The sequence below is a fragment of the Papio anubis genome, chromosome 5 (genome assembly GCF_008728515.1).
Source record: "Papio anubis isolate 15944 chromosome 5, Panubis1.0, whole genome shotgun sequence".
In the NCBI taxonomy this organism is placed as follows: domain Eukaryota; kingdom Metazoa; phylum Chordata; class Mammalia; order Primates; family Cercopithecidae; genus Papio; species Papio anubis.
In genome coordinates, this window is record NC_044980.1 from 96,312,504 (window position 1) to 96,336,999 (window position 24,496).

Below are 24,496 nucleotides of genomic sequence, written 5' to 3' on the forward strand. Positions count from 1 at the left end.
CATTCTGCACTATGGACTTAAAGTAGTTCCGAGCTGAACTTGATGTAAAAATGTAAATATAATGTAAATTTCAAGGAGTTTACTGTTTAGCACAGGAATTCTCAAATTTGAATGTGGTTAAGAATCACTGAACAATTTGCTAAAAATGTAGATTTTGACCCTCACTTTAGAGATTTGGACTCATTGGTGATTCAGGTGTATGCAATTTTAATGAGCGCCCACGCTCCCATCACCTTATACACACACCAAGTGGTTTTGATTAGAAATCCCACTGAAGCAAATGCAATTGAATAGGTAGAATGGAACTTCATTCAAAAAATCTTTGAAAGCCTTAAGATTTTAGGCTAGGGCAGCTCTGAGGAAACTTGCTATTGTTTCACTTTATTCTATCTCATTTCTCTTCTTTCTCAACTGCACACACTAAGGCTTGGATTTTTTGTTTTATTGTTTTGGCTTAAGACTCTCTCTGTATCAACAAGCTTCTAGGAAGAAAACTCAGTGATAGATTGCTTTTTATTTTTTTCTCAGCCTAGTGTGAAGAGGCTTTACCTAAATTGTGTTCTAAATCAATCTTACGTGTCAGCTCACCAACATCCTTTTTTCATCTTGTACGAACTGGAACTTGTGATAAAAATCTAGCAAGTCAGATTAGCAAGCCAGGAGTAAGAAGACAACTCATGTTGTCTTTTTGATTGCTTGCTCTCCTGTGTTCACATTCAGCTTCTCAGCGGCAGAGGGTTCCTACAGTTTGGGTATAACTGTCTGTAAGAGCTGAAACAATTGGAAAGTACATGGAGAATTACAGTGTAGTGAAAGTGTTCGTAAGGAGGGTGCTTGGCAGGATGAATGAGGTATTTAGAGTTTTATCTTTTTATTTATGATGGAGGATCCATCAGCTCATTTCCTTAGTGCTGTAGCATCTGTAGGGCATCTTTAGCCTGGGATTGAAACAGACCCCTGGCTGCTCCACAGTTAACTTGACTTGAGCCACCTGAGCTTCAGAGGAACTTTATTACTGGGTCCAGCAAATATACACAAAACACCTCAGTGTATACAGCCTTAGGTTATTCCAGTCTTCTGTGGAACCACTAGCGGTATGACCCAAAATGTAGGACCCACATAAGACCTTGTCTATCGTATACTTTGATATGCTCCTATCGCATTTGTGTGGAGGAAACATAGCATTTAATAAATATTTGTTGGATGAATTAATACGTTATCTATTGTTTCCCAGCTTCAGTCATTTGCATACTACCTTCACAAGTTCTACAACATCCATAAAATAGCTATGCTGTTATTTGCTTAACAGTTTTCTTCTTAAATTTTTTCTTTTACTTTAGCTTCAAGTTAGGCAATAATATAGGTGTAAATCCTGGGTTATATCTAACACATATTAAAACAAAACTAATAAAAAGGAAGAATCTCATCTTGCACCACTCCAAACCATTGTGCATTCCAGCAGTGGTGTGTGTCCCTTGCTTTAGAAGATTTTAAAGATGCAGTCATACTCTACGTGCTATCATAATGACATTATTAGACTAGAAATCCCTGAAGAACTGTATTTTGCTTTGCTTCATTTCCTCTCTGGCTTTAGAATGACTATTAGACTGGAAGTTTAGCTAATCCCTCATGCAGAATGATGCATGAATTAAATATCACTATATGAAGAGAAATCACCCTATCCAATTACAATTAGAACCCTAGCTACTCTATATATTTTTTGAATTGCTAGGTCTGAGATTTCTGTAATTATGGTTTTCCCGTACGTTGACCTTGACCAGCACAGGGAGTTTCAAAATCTATCTTGAGAAGCCCATTTTCAAAATTGACTCAGTCCTGTGTGACATTTTACATTATTCCTCTTTGACTAATTATAGTCCACAATAAGAAGTGATAACTTCATTTTAACACATGTATTTCAAATAATAAAAAGTTTACACTATGAAGGTGTATTTCCATTAAGATGAAGAAAGAAAAAATAAAGCACACACATCTACTTAAATATATGATTAAATGCTTTATAAAAGTTAGCAAAAGAATAGGCACAAAAGGCTAATTGAATACATCTCAGGGACTACTTTTTTTTCTGCTCAAGACTTTCCTTACCTATTAATTAAACGAACAATGCCTTTGAGTTTTCTAAAGAGGAATGCTGTCTCTTTTTTTGCTTATTGAAGTGGAGCCACACTACTTCAATAACCATGTTACAGAAGAGCTATGTTTCTCTGAAGACTTAATAATTGCTGAATCGTCAACTCTTGCTGGGTTTAAATGACATCCTCCTAATTTTGAAATACTCAAACTTAAACCTCAGTTTGAAGTAGCATTTGAATATACCTTCAAACAGAAACCTCTGTGTATAATTCCTCCAAAACATGAAATCCCTGTAACTCTTTCAATGAAGTTGTGTTGGTGTTCCCCAGACGCAGAGCTCATCAATTCTGCTGACACCAGAGAGTTTCCGATTCCTGAAAGCAGGACCCCTGTGACATCTTCATTCCTTTCCAGTCTAGAATCAAGGAAAACTGATGTATAACCACCCTTCTAAATTCTAAAGATTAAGAAAAATCTCAAGTAAATATTTAAAATAAACACTCAAAATGTATCTTATCCCTATCAAGATTGTGCTTTGCTTATGTTAGCCTAAGAAATGGCTGTATGTTAATTCTACTTCAAGTCATTTGGAAGAAAATAATAAATACGACCTTTATAACATTTTAGTGGCAATGTTATCATCTATTATTAAGAGCCAATTATTGTTAGCAATATTTAGGGCACTTTGGACAATGCTAAATCTCATTATTTGTTCATAATTCAAAGTAACTTGAATTACTTTGAAATTACTGTGTTACCTCAGAAAAAATAATTTGATAGGACTATTAACGCGAACAAGATAAAAGGGCTTCGAAGAGGCTTTAATCAAAAGATTTAAAGGAGAAATCTCCAATCTTAGAATCCCCATTTTAAAACATTTTCTATGCTTACTTATTCACTTAAGTAAATACATTTCTGTAGCTTAATCCAAACAAATACATGTTTTTGAAAGCAATAAAAAGGCATTTATTTTAAAATGTTCTATGCTTACTATTTCCTGCTGACCTCCTTTGTATACAGCTGAAGCTATTGACTGTGCTGCATTTTTGCCCACTGTCATAAAAAAGTATGTAAATTGCAGTCTGGCCAATGATGAGGGAATGAGAAAATTATGCTTAGAATTAATCTGCCAGGTTAATTTAATCACTTTATGACTGGTTTTAAATTGGGCGGATAATCAGTGCTAACATCCCATTCCATCTCAAATTCACCGAGGTCTCTACAGTCTCATGGGATCAGAATAAGTTATCAGTGGATTTTGGGCAGTGTGTGTACATCTTCACAAATCAGATAACATTATGAATTTTTATTCTACTTTTTGTAAAAATAATCAGGGACCACGAAATGGTCATCACATCTGGTAAGGGTTGAAGATCTGAAACAACACAGTGAAATTACTGCTGTCATTTTACAGATCTTTTTAAAAACCTGGTCAGTGGATGACTTTTTTCCCCTGGAGAGAAGATACCAAGACTAACTTATAAGCATCCTAATTGTAATTTCATCACATGATTAGTACAGATTTCTTTAAGAAGTTAGATGACTTTACCTATAATTAAAAGGTAATTGCTAGCAACTAAGGGAATAATATCTTAAAACAATATAGATAATAAAGGTTTATTTTTCAATTTATTTTTCAAACATATCATTTAGGAATACTTATTTAACATCATTTTAATCCAACATTAGATAAACGAGCTAAAATTTAAATTATCTGAGAGGAAAAGGAGATTAAAAATTATCTAATATTTAAATTCTGAGTGAGCACGGGGAAGGTAAAAAGAGCTGGCTGAATTCTTAACGGTGAAAGGAGGCTTTTATAGCAAGTATAAATTTCCATAAATATCATAGTAAGAGTAAAAAAATCTTGCTTTCCAAATGGACAATTTGTTTGAAATAACCAGATGTAAAGATTAAGTAACAGCAAGATTGTAAATAGGCTATTTTGCAGTTTGATTTGGGATTATTTACAAAAAGATATTGGCCAGAATATTTTGCCTATGAAATTGTTCTAAATCACAGAGTAATTGCAATTGTAATAGAAAAAATTTCAACATCCTAAATGTCTTCTTTCATGAAGTCAGATCAAAATGTTTTAATTAATATAAAAACAATTGAATATAAACATTTATTTAAGCAAAATTAAGTATAAAATTAATGAAGAAAAAATTCTAGTAACTTAACCAGATGAAAAAATCATTTTGGTGATTAGTAAATTTAATGCTGCAGTGGAAACAAAGCAGAATATAGGAATTCAAAACAAGGTCTACTGCTTTGAAATGAAACTGACCCTTCCTGCATTCAGAATGAATTTCAATTATGTTTAGAAGCCTAGCTTGTCAGTTGCATTTTCCTTGCTTTCCAAATGCACAATTTACTTGAAATAACCAAATTAGGATATGGATGGTGCTTATTCGAATGTGCACATGATGTCTTTCATAGCATAAATAAAAGAGGCCCAAACATATTGATTATTTAGAATTTTCTTTGGATGTATCCATCCTCTCAATTCGGTAACAGTTAAGTTACAAACAGCTGTTGGATATTTTGTGACTGGAAAGAAATGTTATTAAATTGTCTTCATATATAACATTCAAATAATATTCCCTTTGCTATTATCCTTTGCCAAGGAACTAATTTAGAACAGCAAGGATTAAAATAGAGAATATGGCATTCAAAAAGGAAGAAAAAAGCATGTATAATAAGCTCACCTGGGTAAAGCCTTCATAAATTGCTCAGTTCTGAAGGAGACATGGATAAAATGCAGTATGTATTTTCAACAAGCAAGAAGCTGAAGATTTGAGTACCTTTTCTTGCTCTACTTTGGATTTATCTGGGTTCTCTAAATCCAAACTCTGATTAGCATATTTAATCTTATGCAGCATCAGGCACGATCACCCATCCTTTAACGATTCTATTATCTGTCTTAACCATTCCTAACAGTCTGTTTATATTCAAATACACTTTTAGTAAACACTGATGCAGTGTGTGCTTTTGTGGCTTCAGAATTTTGATAGTGGTATTTATTAAACACACCTATGATGTTCACATGGTGCAGATGAAATAGAGGCAAGCCAAACAGAAACAAAAACTTAAATGATCTAGTTCAGCTATTCAATGGGTTGGGCTAAATATTAGGTAATTCATTTACCTTTGTGTGGTAGACAGGGCAGAAGCAGTATGGCATATAGTATGGTAGAGGTAATAGGCTTTGATTTAGAAGACTTAAATTTCAGTCAGTTTCCATATCCTATGTTTACCTTGGGAAACTGACTTGACTTCTCTCAGATTCAGTGCGCTCATTTGTAAAACTGGGATAAGTATTACAGTTCCTGATATAGAAGTTTTTAATCTCATGAGATATGTAAATGAAAATATAGTTTATAAGTACAGTTTAGAATATTAAATAAATGAAAAATTATTTCTACTTGGATTAGTAACATATGGAATTAGCCATAATTACTCAGGTGGTCCTTAATGAATGTTAATGCATAATGAAAATTTAGAAGGCTTGTCTATGGCTCTGCAGGAACATAAATCATGGTATAATAAGAGGTTGAAGGAAAGGAAAATGATGAAAGTTGAAAGAGAAGAGGTAACTTGCCATGCTAGGAAATCAGACTTTTCCTTTGTCCAAGGACAGTGAGGGGCATTATTTTGAAGGGTTTTAAGTAAGGCAAAGACTAGATGAGATTGTTCCTTAGCAAGATCTCCTTGGCTGCAGTGTGAAGAATCGATTGGGAATGAAACTAGAAAGTAGGGAGACCAGTGTTAAGGGGCTGATGCAGAAACCAGATGAATGATCTGAAGTAGGATGGTAGCAGAGGGAGAAAGAGAAGAGGGAGAGGGAAAGAGAGGGAGATATCGAGATTCAAGAAGTATTAAGAGATTAAAAAGACAGGATTGAAGAGATTGTTTGGTTGAGAAGTAGAGTAGGGTAAGGGATAAAGCAGACAAATTAAAACAGTGCCCAAACTTCCATGTTAGGCAATATTATAATAACATAGGAATACAGAAGCAGGAAGATGCTTGGGGAAAAAAGATAATTTAATTTCAGACATGCAGTATTTGGGAGGTTCTGGGACATCCAAGCAGGTGTGTTGGACAGTTGGAGAGAGAAATGTGGGATCCAAAGAATGTCCTGCAGAAATGTGTAGAGTAGAAGATTCAACCTGAAAAATATGCAAAATTTAGGAGACTAAAGAAGGAAACTGAGCCTGGAAGTGCTTTTGTCAATGCAGAGTTATTAGGAAACATCTTTAGGATAGCTCTGGTAAGAAAGGAAAGGATTTGGAGTAAAGTATTTGGGCTTAAGCTTTGGCTCTCCTATTTATTAACAACATGACTTTGAGAAGTTACCCCATTTTAGCCAACTGTAAAATGGGGATAATAATACTAATATTCATTTTATGGGGTTAAGGATAAAATAATTGTCAACCTTCAATATATAGTCATGTGTAAAAATTACTAGTATTGAGAATACACTAAACAGTTATGCTTCCTTAAAAGCTTGTTGTAAATAGAGATCTGTAATTCTTAGAAATATATTGTAAACAACAGGTAAAAAATAACTTTTATAATGTCCAGAAATCTAAATTTGCAAAAAATTACAATTCATTAGTACTGATGTTAGATATACTGAACAAGGAGAATGTACATACTGTTTTCACTGTATAAAACAAAGCTTTTTATATGATAAATTTACTATTATAGAATGAAAAATGTGTTTGTTTTGCATAAGAATGTAGGAAGTGGCTGGGAACTAAAAAAAAAAGATGGTATGGCAAGCCTAGTAATTTGTAGAAAAATATGGTATTTTTTGGAAATAATAATAATTAAACATTTCTACAGCCATGAAAACTTTGAGGTCCACACAGATACATGCATATTTTCTCCTGTTACCCCAGAACACACAGAGTTCCCAGTGGCTTCCCACCTGTGGATATACTCCCATGGAAGCCCTCAGTATGATATAGAGGGGGGATGATGGCAGGACCACCCAAGCACCTGAGGTTTGAATTTGCACACATCTTTTAGCATCTTTTCTTTGGAGTTCCAAATTCTGCAAACTGCTTGGTACTATTCAAATTTGTTCCATAAACACAAGTAAACCTAACAAAAAAGCAAAATAACTCTTAGCAGTAAAGCTGTTGGATAAATGGCCGTTTAAATCATTTTTACCCCCACTGACAGAGATGACTTCAGCTCACTGCTACCTGAGAGTAGTAATAAATATTTATAAAGTACTCTACTGAGATGTTCGGAACATCACACTGCTCCAATAGACAATTTCAGGCTAGAGTGAAATGGGCAGGATAAAAAGTAAACAAAAATAAACTTCAGACTAGATCACTTGTCCACTTACTCTGTTTTAAAATAAACAAGAGTACCAGTTTCAATTTCTACTGCTGGGTGGAACTTCCACATTACTAAAAATAAAACCTCCTCACAAGTTAAGTGGTTAGAATGTTCTTAATCCTCCACAGGTGAGGCAAAGAATTTGTCTGGTATCGTTCCCATGAGCCCAGGAATGGAAAGCCAGGGCATTTTTTCATTCTTTATGCTGAGTTTGTCTGTCTCTTATCAGGCTTCTAGTGAGAAAGAAAAATGTTTCCATGAGGAGAAAGTTTCCCCCCGCCCCAACTTAAAATCTGTTTAAAATTTTACAGCAGACCCACTATTCTGGAGAGTTATCACTATACCATGAGTTGCAAAAAGGAGGAATATCTATTGTCTACTGCTATGGCTTTGACTCCTTAGCAAGAAAAAAAAAGTCTTGAAGAAATAAAGAAAAGTTAAAAGTGTCACTTCCACCAATGAATACAACTATATATAGATATCCTTCAGTAAAAATAGAATGAGTAATTTGCCTCTTGGCCCAATTAACATGTCCAAACATTCATCCCATAGTTGAAAATTCATTTTTTTTTTTCTCAAACAAGAATTCAGGCTGCTGATTACCTGTTTTCCCTATGCCATCCTTATTATTTAAATGCCCTTTCTTTTGACCATTTCTAGTTTTGGGCAAAAAAAAATGGAATTACTTGAAAATCTATCATATATAATAAACTTCACTCCCTCTTTCAGAAATTCTTTTGAATGCTATTCTGATTGTCCTGGAAGGATGGTAGGTTTTTAGTATTTAGTTTATGTTCACAAGTAATTCCTCCAGTCAGTGACTCATTTTGAAGGTGCAGGTACTTGGCAACATTATTACCCTTGCCCCAAAATACAGCCTGTCTCTCATCTGCTCCTGTGGGGTTAAAGCTCTCAGGCATCTGCCCCCACTTACCAAGCACCCTTCCTGCACAGAGTATCAAACTTCCCTGCCTTTTCCAACCTCTTGACAGCTACTCTTGCTTTGCCTCAGGACCTAGATCTTAAATATTTGAAGACAGAAACTCCTACTTTTGCACATTGGATTTACTTTGTCCTACACATTTTTTTTTCTAATAGAGAAAACAGCCCGTTTTAACCTCAACAAATACACACATTTCACTCAATACCTACCACCCATCTTTCCCTCCCTCCCTCCCTCTCTATCCCAGAACCTAACAACTGGGTCTCAGCCCTAATAAAATTTACACTGTGAAAATTTTACTCTAAATAATTAATAGATTTGTTTTATGGAACATCTTCACTTAATATTTTATTGTATCCATGTTAGCAACACAGTTCCAGGACCAGCCATCTATTGTTGTTATGTGGGATTTAATTTAGTTTATTTCGTTTATTAACAAACTTATTCTTCCTCCTTCCATCTCATGGTCTCTCCCTTTGTTATTCTATTATTTTCTGTCTTCAGCCAAATCCCTAACCGGGTCTTTAAAAGAATTTCTCATTTTTTCCAACTAAATGAAAGATGTAGGCTTCTGACTCTTCATGTTCCATCAACATGTGAAAATGTCAAAATCCAACAATTAGCAATATTAGACAAGTAATAAAAATAATACCAGATATATTGCTTTAAACCTGAAGAGCAAAAACTATTGACTTTATATATGTATGTATGTATATGTAAGTCTGTTTGTATTTGACCCCAAACTATATTTTAAGATTCAAATGAAAGTTTTAAGTCTCCCAAACACAGACACTTTAAAAAGGCTTCTGCATTCTTTGTACACGTCATCAATTCGAAACAGGTTAAGAACTGAAATCAGGCTTTACTCATTTTTCAAGAGACTTGTCAAAACATGTTACGCACACACAAAACAAAATCAATTTTAAAAATTTATTATGACATTCATTTCCAGTAGAATACATTCATGGCACTACCACGTCTACTATTCTTTTGAATTGGCCATTCCTTCTATTTACATAGCTTTTCACCTCTCAGAGGTTGGCAATTTAAAGTTGTTATTAAAACAATAATTTACTTTGATGTTGATTTTTCCCCAAGTAAGGATTAAATATCTAAAACAAAACGTATAACCACAATTGTTGATACTTTATATTCTACTTTCCTATCTTAACATTATGACAACCTGGAATTTTACAATGTAATCTTAGAATCTGTAAGTATTAAAAGTACATTTGGAGTAAAACTGAATTTCAAGATGCTCTGTTTCATAATAATCAAGGTACATTATTTTCCATATACTTATGTGGCTCGAATTTTATTATGTATCTAAATGTCCTGTGTCAGTTTTAATTTGGTTTAAATTCTTGATACCAATAAGCCTTCATCAATTCCTAAGAAAATCACAGCTCATTAGTAAAATGAAGTTTTATCTGACAAAGTTATCTATTATTTAAGTTAAATAAACATTAAGTATCTAAAATTTTAATTAACAATATTTTGTAAGTTAAATTTATTCTTATCATTCCTTCTTTTAATTCTGTCTATATATATTTTTAGTAATAGCTTCTAGTTCCTATTACAGGGAGAATCGTCCTCTGCATTATATAGTACAGACTGCTGTAATTAATTAGTTATGTAACTTTCACTAATTAAGTAAATTCACCTTTCACAATTTCTTTTTCCTTATCTATAAAATAAGGAAAGTTAATTTCATATATTATCCTTAAGGTCTCTTCCAGCTCTAGCATTCATTAGTAAAGATCCAAATTATACAAATTTTGATATTCATAAACTATAATAGCTATTAAATCAATTTCAAAATAGCCTTATAAAATGTGACTTTCTATGTTGCAAAATTGTGAACTACTATGTTTTGCTTTCTCTAGAATCTTACTGATTCAGCTCTAAAATATACTTATTTTATCAAGGCTTCTTAGAATATGTTGAAATAAGGTCAAAGCCAAGATATATTTGAGCATAATAAATATTATTGGTAACGATTATACGATTTTTTGATAACGCAGATACATCACTCATCACGAAATGAAATAAAGCCAATGTTTTCAATTAAATATGTAAATCTGCCTGGGACTTATTTAATATCCGACCTTTCAGGAGAATTCCTTTCAAGTTTAATTTCAGTGCAAAACCAGAGAATCTTGATTTGTCTTAATAACAGCTTTATGTGTAAGTGACATATAGGTAGATGTGTTAATTAATTTTAGGTTTAAAAGAGAGGTCCTAGATATAATAGTATGCTTTTCTCCTTCCAGGAGGGTGTGGCACTGAAATCTCTATTAGAGTTAATTATTAAATCTCTATTAGAGTTAATTATTAAAATAAGAAAATTCTTAACACTGGTCAAATTAGACAAGTGGCTACACTATAACACCTCCACTGCTAGAACAATGGAACCCCCAGGAAAGAGCAAGTGGAACTACAATGGGGAGATGAGCAAAAACCAGATACTGACAACTTAAAGATAACAAAAGGACTAAAAAATCAATACAAGCTAATACAAGCTAAAAATTCATTAAAATTTTTTGTTTCATTTCTCAGATCAAGAACTTTCTTCGTCATCAATTTAATGCTTATAAGAGGCACTGAAATTTACACACATTTCTAGAACATACTTCTTTCCAACACGATGTCTCTTATTAGAAAAATGGTTTTCTGAGATAAAACTGTGAAGAACAATGAAGAAAGAAAAAGTTCAGAGAAGGCTGACCCAGATTTAACATAATCTGAGGCAATATTGTAATTTGTAAAAATATGAATTTGTGATTAAGACAGAAGAACATTTTGAAAATATTTCCAAACCCAACATGATATTCTGTGTTGTGACACTCTCAAGAGTACTGAATAATCTCTAATATCACTTAAGGAATGAGTGTTATTAGAAATTATTAAATACCCAAAGCTTAGTTCTTAGATTTAGAGATTGGGATTTATTCTAATCCAGTGTTTGATTAATTGATGTGCAATAGCTCGGCTTGGTGGCACAAAGAATGCCTGCTGCTTCCCTTTGGTCAGAACATCCAGGACCTAAAACACACCATAACAGAATGCATTAGGATTTCCAAGCTGTCATATTTAAATACTATTCCCATACTTAAATAATTCAACTAAAATGTGATGAGTTTTACGGAGAATAACAGTAGAAAGTGACAACATCCATATTTACAGGCAAAGTTTTTTTTTTTTTTTGGAACAAGGTCTTGCACTCTGCCACTCAGACTGGAGTTGCAGTGGTACAATCATGGCTCACTGCAGCTTTGACCTCCTGGGCTCAGGCGATCCTCCTGCCTCAGCCTCCCAAGTAGCTGGTGCCATAGATGCACACCACCACACCTGGCTAACTTTTTAAAAATTATCTGTACAGACAGGGTCTCCCTATGTTGCCCAGGCTAGTCTCAAACTTCTGGGTTCAATCAAGCTTCCTGCCTTGGCCTCCCAAAGTGCTGAGATTACAGGTATAAGCCACCACGCCCAGCCTCAACATGCAAAGTTTAGTACAGCATTTTTAACTCCTTCACTGAGTTAGTGATTCAATTTTTAAAATGTTCCAGAAAGACACATTCCCTTATGAAAAAATGACATCATGAAAAATTAAAATGTATGCTCCACACTTAATTTCTAAGTGAAGCCAACTTTTGAAACAGATTCTTTTTTATAAAATTCATAAGCAATAATCTAAATTCCATCTTTTTGGATTAAGCATAGAATAAAATTAATTTTATGCAGGCAAAGTCAGAAAGAATTTCAGGTCAGATGAGTAATCCATCTTTCAATATATTATTTAGGAATGGCATTTTAAAAAGTTATTTTAAGTGTATGTTTATTATACAGTTATGTCATTCTTGGCCTTAAGTACATTTTAAGATGAATAAAAACTTTCTGAAAATTTTAAGCACTTACTGATGTTTTTTGAGAGCCACTTGTTTTAATGTTATAAACTAAAATATAAAAGGTTTGAGAATATTCCTGTTTCTCATCTAGGAATTAATGTTTAAGCCCACTGATAGGTACTATTAATGTGTAGGAATGGAATCTAAAATTCGAAATGGTACAGAATCATCTCTACTAGAAAAATCTCACAGAATAAGTTAATATAGATCACATTAGTGAAACATACTCCTCTTGTATGGAATTACTAATTACCATGTAATCCATGCATAATGAGAGGGCCAAAGCCATCATTCAACTTGCTGAAAATATGCATCCTTGTTCTGTGCCCAAACCAATACAGTCAGGGAACAATCAATAGAAGAAGGAAATTAAATTGAACTTTACCTGTTCTCTAGTGAACCAGCGGGCATCCTCTATTTCATTCTTGTCAACTTTAATTTCTGTAGACACTGCCACAGCTAAGCAACCAATCATTAAGGAGGAAGGCATTGGCCATGGTTGACAAGAGACATACTGAACATGGCCAACTTTGACTCCACTTTCCTCTTCTACTTCTCTTCTAACAGCATCTTCTATTGTCTCTCCTAATGAAATGGAGCAAAAGAACAAGTTGCTGATGAACATGCCCTGGACATTTTGTGTCCTGAATCGTTCAAACATCTGGAAATCACTTTGGACAGAAACCCAATTCAAATAATCAGAAAGCAGAAGCCTAAAACTAGACTGTAATTGAAGAAAACATAAATTTTTAAAGTACATGACCACATATAGAATATGAAAATGCCAACAATAAACTTTTCATTTTTTTAAAGGTCCAAATTTGTCAGTTACATTTTAAAAATAATCATATCATCTAAAAATATCCAACACCTAATATTCGTTAAACACTATGCAAACACTTTATATCTGATCTCATTTATATATTGTCCACTAAATAGATATAAATTACATGATTTTTACAAATAGCTCTTTCACACTAAAATTTTCAAACTCTTTTTATTATGTTGTCAAACAATTATTGCAGGTAACTCTTTTCAGGTCATGAAAAGATTAAAAACTACATAAGATGAAATTTAATACTTTTTCTAAGCAATTGTTTTCCTCTAGATGACTGCTGACTCTGCCATGATAAAATAAAGTGATGCCTATAAATGTACTTTATATTTCTAATTTGTTGGATTTAAGAATTAGAATAGGCGATATCATTTCTAAGTAAAATCATTTTTAACTAAATCTGGAAGTTTAGAAACATTTTGCTAAATATTGCTGTATTTAGCAAGATATATTTTAAATATAGCTTTCTATTTCAAATAGATTGATAAATTTCCTACACGAAAATTAACAACTTACAATAATCAAAAGAACACATATAGTAAAAATATAATTATAGACTAGCATAAGATATTTGCAAAACTATAACTAACAAAAGATTTGCATATGCTACATATTTAAGAATTCTTAAAATGAATAAAAAAGGATAAACAATGAAAACAAAATTAGGTAAAAGACAAACATCTAAAATTCAGAGAAATGAAAACTGAATGCCTAATACACATTTGAAAAAAGATGTTCCATCGGCAAGAAAATGAAAACGAAAACGCGATATAATTTCATTCACCCCTCAGAATGACAAACTTAAAAGTCTGAAAATCCTAACTTGGTGAAGATGTGGAATAATGGAACATTTCATGTTCTGCTGGAGGAAGTATAAATTGGCAGAAACACTTCAGAGACAACTTGGCAATATATAGAAAAGGGTAAGATGCTCATATCACATAAGCTGGTGGTGCTACTCTATGTATACAATCTAGATAACTCTTGCAAGTGTGCACAAGTATAAAAATATTAATTGCAGTGTTGTTTGTAATAAGAACTTTAAATGTCCAATCAGCAGAAGGGATAAATAATGGAATATTCATGAATGGATTACTACCCAGCAGTTAAGACAATGACAATGACCTAGAACTACTAAAGACAGTATAGGGATTTGCAGCAAGAACTCAGAAGCCAACATGCCCAGGTTTAAATCCCTTCCCTATCACTTATTCGCTGTTTGAACTTGAGCAAATTATTTCGTCCCTATGCCTTAGTGCCCCTATCTGCAAAATCACTGTAATAGTGTATTTTATAAGGTTGTATGAAGATCATACTATATATATATATGTAAAACACAGCCTGATACTGTTTTATATATATGATATGATCCTTCTCCAGAACACAGGCTGATACTGTATGTTTACTATTATCTAGTAATGCAAATATTGGAAACTGAAATTGAGATAAAACATTTATTACTTAGACATATTCACTCCACAAACATTTACTGACCTACTACATGTGCTATAGGCATGTGCTATGAGGGTTTCATACATAGTAGTGGATAAAATAAAGTCCCTGTGCTAATGAAACTTATATTCTTGAGACAGCAGATAATAAATTAATAAGTGCATACATAGTATATTAGGTGATGATGAGTGCCCTAGGGAAAAATCAGGCAGGATGATAGGGATTGTGAATGCAGGGTATGGGGGCTAACTAATGTATCTGGGGCAATTAAGTAAGGCCTCTTCGAAAAGGTGACAGTTGAGTCTAGTACAGAAGGAAATGAGGTGGAACCTAGACACCTGGGTCAAGAGCGACATATCAAAGAGCAAATACTGAATTTTTAACAAAGCAGATCCAATTACTAGGAAAAGCAATTTATGTAATTCTCATATAAAACATGAGAATTACATGTTTAAACTATTATTGAAATTGTATCATGTTTAAAATACTTTAAAATAACCCAGTTTTATAACATAATTTATCAGAGATTATTAAATGTTATCTAAACTTTGTATTTTGAAATCATAAGTTAAATAGAAATTATTAAGAAAAGGCTTACCAGGCTCAATAAATCCAGCAAGGCAAGTAAACATGCCTGGGGGAAATCTTTTCTGCCTGCCTAAAAGACATCTGGTCCCATCTGGATGAATAACTTGCATGATTACTACTGGATCTGTTAAAAAAAAAATCATATATATGAATGGCAGGAAAAACGAATTTAGATTCATGTGCAAACACTGTCTGATAGGATAAAATAAAGGTGTATCTCCTATAGGGATAGAACCCTTGTCTGGTTGTAAGAGATTGCTTCTTTCTGCCCTAATGTAGCTGACAACAGAATATCTCAGCGAAATTGTACAGAATAGTGTCAATAAGCTAGCAGAAGACCATTTTTGTCCTTCTTCCCCCAATCTTAACAGCAACATTTATTCTGTACTTATGGATGTTAGGTGTATTGTTATTTTAATGAGAAAAACTTTGAGTAGGTAATACATGCAAATAAGGAAAATTCAAATTTTACCACTGTAAATAATTTCCCTCTCCCATCCTAACCCTTAACAAAATGTTTTTAAAAGCTAATATGGTTCTATGATTAGATTTAAGTCGTTAAATAAAATTTAAATAACAGTTCATCTCTCTAGAAGTTACTAATTCAGCAAATTCTTCTCACTATATCATGACTAAGAACTAGGAATTAAATGTAAAAGGTTCTTGAGCAACAAAAACAGATGTCACTAGGCCATGTTATTTTTCGCCCCAGAGGCCTCCTCAGGTGTTGCTGAGCCTACCTATCATTTTTTCACACAGTTTTAAAGGTCTGGGTTATCAGATTTCCAAACTTACGGCAGACTCAAAGCAGCAATTAGAAGAGAGAATACAGGCAGACATTAACAGTAGTGAAAAGCTAGGGCCAGGCTGTACTGCTATGGTAATGCCTCAAACAGGCAAGAAATTGTTGGGGCTTTTTCTCCATTAAGTGGAGCCACACTGGTTGACTTTTGAAATCATGTATCATAACATATCAGGTTCATAGTGAGTAACCCAAAGTTAAGAAATGGCTATTGAATGTACCATGTTTTTTACTTAAAAATCATGAAAGTATGTTACACTTTAACACTTACATTCTTAATGGTTAGACATGTTTTCCATAAAAAGGAAAACTTTTTAGCTCCTCACAAATTTTCTCTTTCCAGAATATCCTATTCCCCAAGATCCAGGTGGCGGAGATATAAAATAAAGGGCTTACCAACTCTTGGGTATGATGTATTATGAACGCCATTGAGACTAGGACAGTCTTCTTTTAAACATACTCTCTTATATCCACCTTCTTCAATTTTAGTTCCATTTCCACAGGTTGGGCAAAACTTATATCGACTGTGCCAGGCAAGAACAGATCTTGCTTGAGCTACAACCCCTTCAAAAAAAAAAAAAACATAAAAATTTTAATTCTGTGACAAATTAAAATCAATATATAAGTAAAATATTCTCAAGTTACAATAAGAATAGCTATGTGATCAGGTATATTAGTGTTTCTATTTTTATAACGTGTATTTTTCTTTTAAAGTAAAAGATTTAATTTTCTGGATGACAAAAATTAGATTCAAGTTTAGTTTGAATAAAATATAACTCTCATATAAGATAGAAGTACTAACATCTATCTTACATCATACATTAGATCAGGCTTTTAGTGTAGGTGATTTTAAAAGTTGGGGTATTCATGATTCTAGTGTAGAGTAAGTTTACAAACAGTGATTTTACAATAGTGATTTTAATAAAAATATACCACAAAAGCAGTTCTTGAGATTTGTACTCTAAAGGAAATATTACTAGGAAACCGTAGGAGGCTATCACCGCTCTCTTGGTGACTATGCCATTGATGGTCGACGCTGTGTGGAACAGAACCTGTTTTCAACTGGAGACTGCATGTACACAGTATAAAACACACTGCATTTACTATGTTCATGGTTAACTTTGTTTACCAAAAAATGCCTAATAGGATAAATCTTAAAATATACACCCTTTAGCTATACGTTTTACTCTGGTAGTTCAAAAAAGAATTAATACGACCTGGCCAGAAATATTACAGTTGAGGCAATAAGACTAGAAATGCTATATTTTAAATGCTTGACAAAGTCACCTCCCTAAAATACATTATTTGGTCTACAGATTTTTGAAATGAACAAAATAATAATTAAAATTCTAACATCGTTTAAACTGGGAAAAATAAACATAAAACAGTTGTAATGAACAGACAACGTTACATTTTTGCCTGCTACCTAACCTTATAATATGTAACATGCTAGGGTATTTACATTATTTCAGAATCATCACAAAAAGAAAAGCTAACATTTATTGAGTACTTACAATGTTCCAAGCATCATGCAAGGAATATTTATAGATTATCCTATGTTTAGAGCAACCCTAAAGAAGATAGGTACTATTATTATTTTCTGTAGGAGTAAACTGAGTCACAGAAAAGTTAAGTCTGTATAAAGTTATAGAGCAAGTGAGTTAAAAGGCCTCAGTTTTCCTACAAGGGAAAAAAGCAAGCAAGTAGCTCATTTATCATATCTTTTTTATCTTAAAGTGATATATACATGTCTAAAGAAAGTAAATTTTCTTTAAAAAGCTTGATGATTTCTGCACAGGTGTGGAGAATAAAACATACCACATCACACTTTGAGACAGAGATATTTAAGCAGTCTCTGGCAGGACCTCTATCACCTAAGGGAATGTGGTCACTGACAAGTGACCTCTTCCTAACTTCCCGTTAACTTATCAATCTACCATAATCTGGCTTCCGTTCCTTTCACTCCACTGACATTTCTCTTGTCAAGTTCATCAATAGCTTTATATTACCAAAGACAAAGATTCTAAAACAAAACAAAACAAAACAAAACAAAACAAAACAAAAAAAAACCCCACAAAACTTTGCCTTCATCTTACTCAAGTTCATAACAGCATTCAATACATTTGACCACTCCCTCCTGGAAATACTCTGTTGTCTTGGTTTCCCTGAGGCCTCTTGGTCTCTTCCTACCTCATGGCCGCACTGTTTCCAACTCCTTTGATGGCTCTCCTGCTTGCAGCTTACCTTTAAATTTAGGGGGATTCAGGGCTTACTCTGAGAGTTTTTCTTGCTTCCTCTCAACTCTCCAAGTAATCTCAGTAGTTTTTTTGGGATTTAAGTATTTTTGTGTTGATGACTGCCATATGGGTATTTCCAGTTCAGACATCTGATTCTAATGTCCATTTCTAAAACTTAGTATGCCCAAAAGTAAACTCTTGATTTATTTACTCCAAGTCTATCCTGCTTTCCTTGCTCTACTCATCATATTATTGAGAAATGGTATCACTATATACCAAATTATTAAAGTCTCTAGCCTAGCAGTCATTCTTAATCTTTTCCTTCATTATTATATATCCCATATCCAATTCAATAGCAAAGACCATTGATTTTATCTCCAAAATTTATCTTCCATATACCCTCTTTCCTCCATTTCTACTATCAGTACCTTAATTCATGCCATATTACCACCATCTCTCACTTATAAGGGTCTCAACCTACAGATCAAGCCCTATCCATTCTACCTCGAGAATATCTCAAATTCTCCCTTTGTCTCCATCTCCACTGCCTCCATTCTAACTCAAGCCATTGCAATCTCTTACTTGGGCAATTGTAATACTCAATTACCTCTTAACAAGACTCCCAACTTTCACACTTACTTACATGTGTGCAATTTATGCTCTATGATGTAGTCAGTGTGCAGTGCAGTGTTTTGTTTTAAAAAAAAAAATTTCAAATACAGGTTAGGTTACATTTAAATGGACTTTAGAATCAAACTCTGATTTCTTACCATGCCATAAAAAGCGCCAGCAACAGAATACAAAACAAATCAAAACAGTCAAGGTCTTTGCCATCATGTTCTGTGTGTAGCAGGAACTCAAGAATTATTCACTGAGGAATCAAATGAGATCATCATGCACCAGTGTTAATTCTCAGGAAATCAGTCTGGGCTGATTAGAACTACTAACTGCCCAGGAGAGTAGTCCCCTACGGTGAGAACTTTAGGAGGTTTCTGATGATGACAGTCTAATTTCACTGCTTATTGGAAAAAAAAGTGGCCCTGGAAAGTGCAAATACATACAATTCCAACTCAATTCTAAAAACCAGATTTTACCAACAAAAAGCAGCATTCATTTCTTACCAGCTTCTTTTTCTTTCAACTGCAGAAGGGCTGGCATAGGAGGATGAAGAAAGTAACAATTTTCATGTCTTTGCTTGAATTCTTCAGCAGCAATAGGATCTATACCTAGAGCAAACCAGGCAACCAATCCATCTTCCTCCTCTCTCGGGACTTCACCAGCATAATTAAGTAGCTTGTCTTTCATTTCAAGTTCCACTCCAAGAAAAATCAAGGTGATCTTCTCAGGCTGGGCCAAATAATCCTTTATATCTTTGTAGTTCAGCTGACAAAGCCTAACTTCTGGTTGTTGGAAACTTTCTTTATTGCCACCTAGAGTAACCAAGGGATTTAAATCTGAGAAAAGAATAAAAACTGTGGCTGGATGGCTTTCTTTAGCTAGTAGCCAGTCAGAATTATTCCTCTTTTCACTTTTCCGGTCCAGTAGTGTTTTGCTAAAATAATTTTCACATTCTTCCACTTCATTACTTAGGAACCAAGGCTTCTTCCCACCTTTAGCAGTAGCTAGTAAATTAGCTATATGCTTATAACCCCAAAATACAGCAATATCCAGTGCAGTCTGCCTTGATTTATTGACAATTGATCTGTCACACCTACAGATGGAAGAAAAAATGGGGAGAAAAAGTAAAATAGGAAGTAAACACTTTCTCCTGTATTTGTTTCAATAAAATATTTCCAGATGCACATTCAAGTCCTTCTTTTTAATGATTACATAGATTTTTTTTCTTGTGTTACATAGTTTACTATTGGGAAGGTTAGAACAATAATCATAAATGACAAAAAGAGACAGTGGATACTTACACTTTCTGGATAATTACTTACAAAATAAAACAGCATTAAGTTTTATGTACTATAAAGAGATACTAAAATTCTACAAGAAGTCCTTGGTAGTCATAGTGAGATTTGCATTTTCTATTTGGGAGAAAAATTTATTATTAGACTTCTCATAAATTTGCTTTGCTATAAAGTAATAATTTCTCAATGAAAAGGTTACAAAGTTTTAAGTTAGAAAAATTGTGCTACATGTTTACATAAATTAGCCAATGAGTTATTTAGTAGTTCAACAATATAAATATGGAAACAAGCAAAATTTAAAAGTAAATATGTAACAAAGAAATTAAACCACAAACCCTTTCAGGTGGTACAGCCTAAAATGTTTACCCTTTCTCAAGCAGAAATTGGACAATCTCTGGGTGCCCATTCCTTGCTGCATACATTAAAGCAGTCCAGCCATTTTCAGAAGTTTCATTGAGAAGAGATGGAGAATGACTGAGTATTCCTGTTAACTTAGCAATATCTCCTTCAGCAGCTGAACAGTGAAACTGGGTAACTATTTCTTGCTTTGGACTTCTTTTTACAGAAGACATTTCTTCCTTAAAAGAAGGAAAATAGGGGGAAAAAGCTTATTTGCAACTGCTTTTTTGTCAATGAATGATATTGTTAGAATAGCAGCAATGGTTTCCAAGGCAATATACTCTTCAAAAGGCAATCATTAAACAGCATACATTTCAATTTCAAAATGTTATCAGTTTAGAATTACAAATACAATGAAATTTATATGCTCATGGGAGTTACACAAAATAATGTATAAAGAGCTTTGATAGCACAGACAAGGGGGCCATATCCTTGGGAGGGGGAACCAGGTAACATATTACATAAGGATGAGGTATTTAGGGTACACCAGAGGGGACTTCATGATGAGGTAGGGACATGATAGGGAGAACATTAAAATAGATGGAAGTAAAGGCAGAGATTTTCTAAGTTTCACATGAAAACAGTTTATTGTTTGACCTTGCACAATTAATTCTGTAATCCATCTAGGATCTATTTTTGTTCATGGAGTGAGGTAGGGGTCAAGACAGTTTTTTACCCAAGGCATAATCCAGATGACTCGGCATTATTCTTGAAATTTCCATCTTTGTTGTACTGTACTGAGACAAATATTGTCACAAATCAGATGACCATATGTTTTTGGTTCTATTATTGGACAGTTCTGTTGATCACTTTGTTGTCCTTGAATCAGAGCAGCTTTTAAAACTCATTAACTTTATCTGCTTTGTCCCTCTTTTCAGTGGTGGAAAACCCCCCGAAATAACTGCCCCACACATCTTAAACATTGCCTAATCATGGACTGCAGATAGTAGAGCACAAACTGAGCTTTTTTTTTTTTCTTTTTTGGTGGGGGGGATGGTGAAAATGGTTAATGATTCAACTGTCTGTGAATTTCTCAAAGAATTTTTTTAAGGTATAATTTTTCTTTCTATGAAATGCTATTAAGAAAAGATTTGGGATTCTAACTACATTTCTATTATTCTAAGCAGTAAGATTTTTAAGCTGAAAAGACAGAAATGTTATAGCCCATCGTTTTTGACAGCTGCTGTCTCCTGGGTTCTGAAAGGGCAATCTGGCTGATGAATTGCATAGCAGGAATAGTATGAACAAAATTTAGGGAAAACAAGGAGTAAAAATTAATTTTATTTTACAGCTGTTCATCTTTCCTATTTGAGTCTTTCTGCTACTTATAAATAGGTTAAAACAGCTCAGAGTCATGGAAACACTTGGATAAAACCTAATAATGGAACTCTGTTTAGAAATTAAATTACCAGAAGTAATATCTACATGAGAGAATAATTGACTTACTCTAGAATTTACTTCGCTAGAATTTATTCCTTTCATATTGAAATTTCTAAATACTTTAAAAATATTATGCATAACAAAATCTTTAACTTTTCAGGACTTTATTTTGAAGCACTGCCGTACAGCTCCTGTACTGATCTACCTTCAAATTGTCTTTCTCTTAAATTTATTTTCCAAAAATCCATATTATAGTTTTTTCAGCTAGGTTTAGTTTGAATAATATTTCAGTGTCTCATGTTCCAGGGTCACGGTCACTCCCTCACATTCTCACAGGCTGCGCTAGGTGACTGCAAAATTGTCCTTCAAAAGTACAGTGTCATTCACTACCTCCAGGGCAATGCTTATGCATATGCTATTCTGTGGAGATAGGAAGTCGAAAGTGTACACTTTTCCCTCTTGCTTTCTCAGCAGAAAAGCCATCTAGAGACAGTACCATTATTCATTCCAGAGAAGCACATAAATTCTAACACCCAATTCTACTGTTTGATTTACTTTTTCAATTCTCATTGGCAGGTTATAGAAGGTAAGGATTTGAAGGCAGAATAAAGTGCTGCCCTTGTTTTCCAAGAAGCTCAAGGACTATTCCGAGAAATCATTTAAAAGAATATTAGATTTAAAGGGACATAAATTTTTAACAAACCACATCCACTTTTACTGACGTGTAACCCGGGGCCCATGACTTGCGCATGCTCTCGTAGACCGAGTGGGACAGGACAGGACCTCAAATATCGCTCTGTCACTGAAGTCACTGACCATCAATTAACGAATTTCATCCACTCCCTGGGCACTCAAGACCAATTAAGCGCCACCTGTGCACGGTCTCGGAAAATGGTAACACGCCTTGAGATATTTTACTTTCTTGCCACTACTGTTAGGTTCCTTCTTTCGAGGTGAAATCACTCCCTAAGTAGCGCTTCCTTTTCCCCATCTCAGCTAGGGCAGGAAACTCCACTAACCTCAGGACCACTTGCGCCTCCGCCCTGTCCCGAGAGTCCCTGCAAATGCGTCTGTGGTTCCTGCGCCTGCGCCCACCAACCCACTACGAGGCTGCGCCACACTACCCAGCAGGGCCACTCAGAGCAGCGCGGGAACCAAAGAGCCCAGGGAACTGGTCACTGTCCCCAGAGGGGACACTGAGACGACTAACTCGCCGCTGCTTCTACTAACCCAAAGGTGACCACAGTAGAGGCGACCAGAATGCAGTCGAAGGATTGGGATATCGCAGTCGAAGGATTGGGATATCCCACTCGCTTTTCCTGGCGCCGGATGCAGCCTTCTCGACTTCCTGTGGCGATCCGAGGTCTTCCCGTGGCTTTATGGGAGTTGTAGTTTGAAGCCCACAGGTTGTGCGCAACCGGAGAAGGGGCGGAGATTGCGGGGGGAGGTGTTTGGGAGCCCGCGCGGGAGAGATTGAGGTTTAAAGGATTGGCGCTGAGTGAAGGTCTGAAAATTCTTTTCCTGAGACTGTGATGTATAGATAGAACGTGGTGCAGGAGATCGGAAAACCGTTCTCAGCGTCTGGCACCCAGCTCCCAGCCCTCTCTCCAATACAGTCCGGTGCAATTAAGTGCTCAAAGCATTCTTTTCTGTTAAATAATCTTGGAATATTGCCTATACCAAGTCAGTCTTAAAAGAGATATTTGGCCTCTGTAACACCTTAATCAATCACCCCGTGTGAAAACTGGTATCATGTACTGACGCGTAACTCATTCATAGTCCTTTAAAAAGTATGTATCAAGCGCCCACAACACCTTCTTGGATTGTGAGGTTTACATAGGATAATACAAACAAAGCTCTTAGGATGTTGTGAAGTGCAGAGCGGGCACCCACAACAAAATTATTGTCATTATTTATTATTTCAGTTCCTGTGATTTTATGCTCCAAAACCTACAGAAGTTATGAGTCCGAGATTACAAAAGTAGGTGTTGGCGGTCTTCTAACTTCCAGACCGGGCTTTTTCCTTTGCTAAACTCTCCTTGGTTATCAGCAACAGCTACAGGGGTCTCTTACAATTTATCATTGTTTCCCACCCAGAGTTTACCCTTGGAAGCTCCTTCTCACCGTGAAGCTGCTTTTCTTTTCTTTCTTTCTTTTTTCTTTTTCTTTTTTTTTTTTTTTTTTTGAGACAGGGTCTTCCTCTGTCACCTGGGCTGGAGTGTAGTGGTGCGATCTTGGCTCACTGCAACCTCCGCCTCCCGGCGGTTCGAGTGATTCTCCTGCCTCAGCCTCCCAAGTAGCTGGGATTACAGGCCTGCGCCACCAGGCCCAGCTAATTTTTGTATTTTTATTAGAGACGGGGTTTTGCCACGTTGGCCACGCTGGCCTCAAACTTCTGACCTCAAAGTGATCCATCCACTTCGACCTCCCAAAGTGCTGGGATTACAGGCGTGAGCCACCCGGCTGCCCTATGCTTCTTTATGTGACTAGCTGTCTTCAATCTTTAATAATTTCAGTGACTAGACTGGTGGTCCGAAAGGATTAGTCACTTCACTCGGAGTACCCAGTCTTTGCATTCAAACACATG

General features: G+C 34.8%; 1 protein-coding gene across 4 annotated transcripts; it reads right to left on the reverse strand.

The window, feature by feature from the left end:
• Positions 1-9,311: 9,311 nt before the first annotated feature.
• On the reverse strand, positions 9,312-23,271 carry NUDT12 (nudix hydrolase 12). Of its 4 annotated transcripts, none has more exons than XM_021939574.2 (7): positions 23,140-23,271; positions 20,497-20,708; positions 19,339-19,928; positions 16,377-16,544; positions 15,189-15,302; positions 12,689-12,888; positions 9,312-11,440 (listed from the first exon to the last, which is right to left on the reverse strand). In XM_021939574.2, the coding sequence occupies exons 2-7, from the start codon at positions 20,700-20,702 to the stop codon at positions 11,330-11,332; spliced, it is 1,389 nt and encodes a 462-aa protein (XP_021795266.1). In that variant the 5' UTR covers positions 20,703-20,708; positions 23,140-23,271; the 3' UTR covers positions 9,312-11,329. The 4 variants fall into 4 exon arrangements, with proteins under 4 accessions (XP_021795266.1, XP_017815240.1, XP_021795267.1 ...); XM_017959751.3 differs by having other exon boundaries at positions 20,497-20,704; positions 23,140-23,270; XM_021939575.2 differs by having other exon boundaries at positions 22,929-23,269.
• Positions 23,272-24,496: the final 1,225 nt, after the last annotated feature.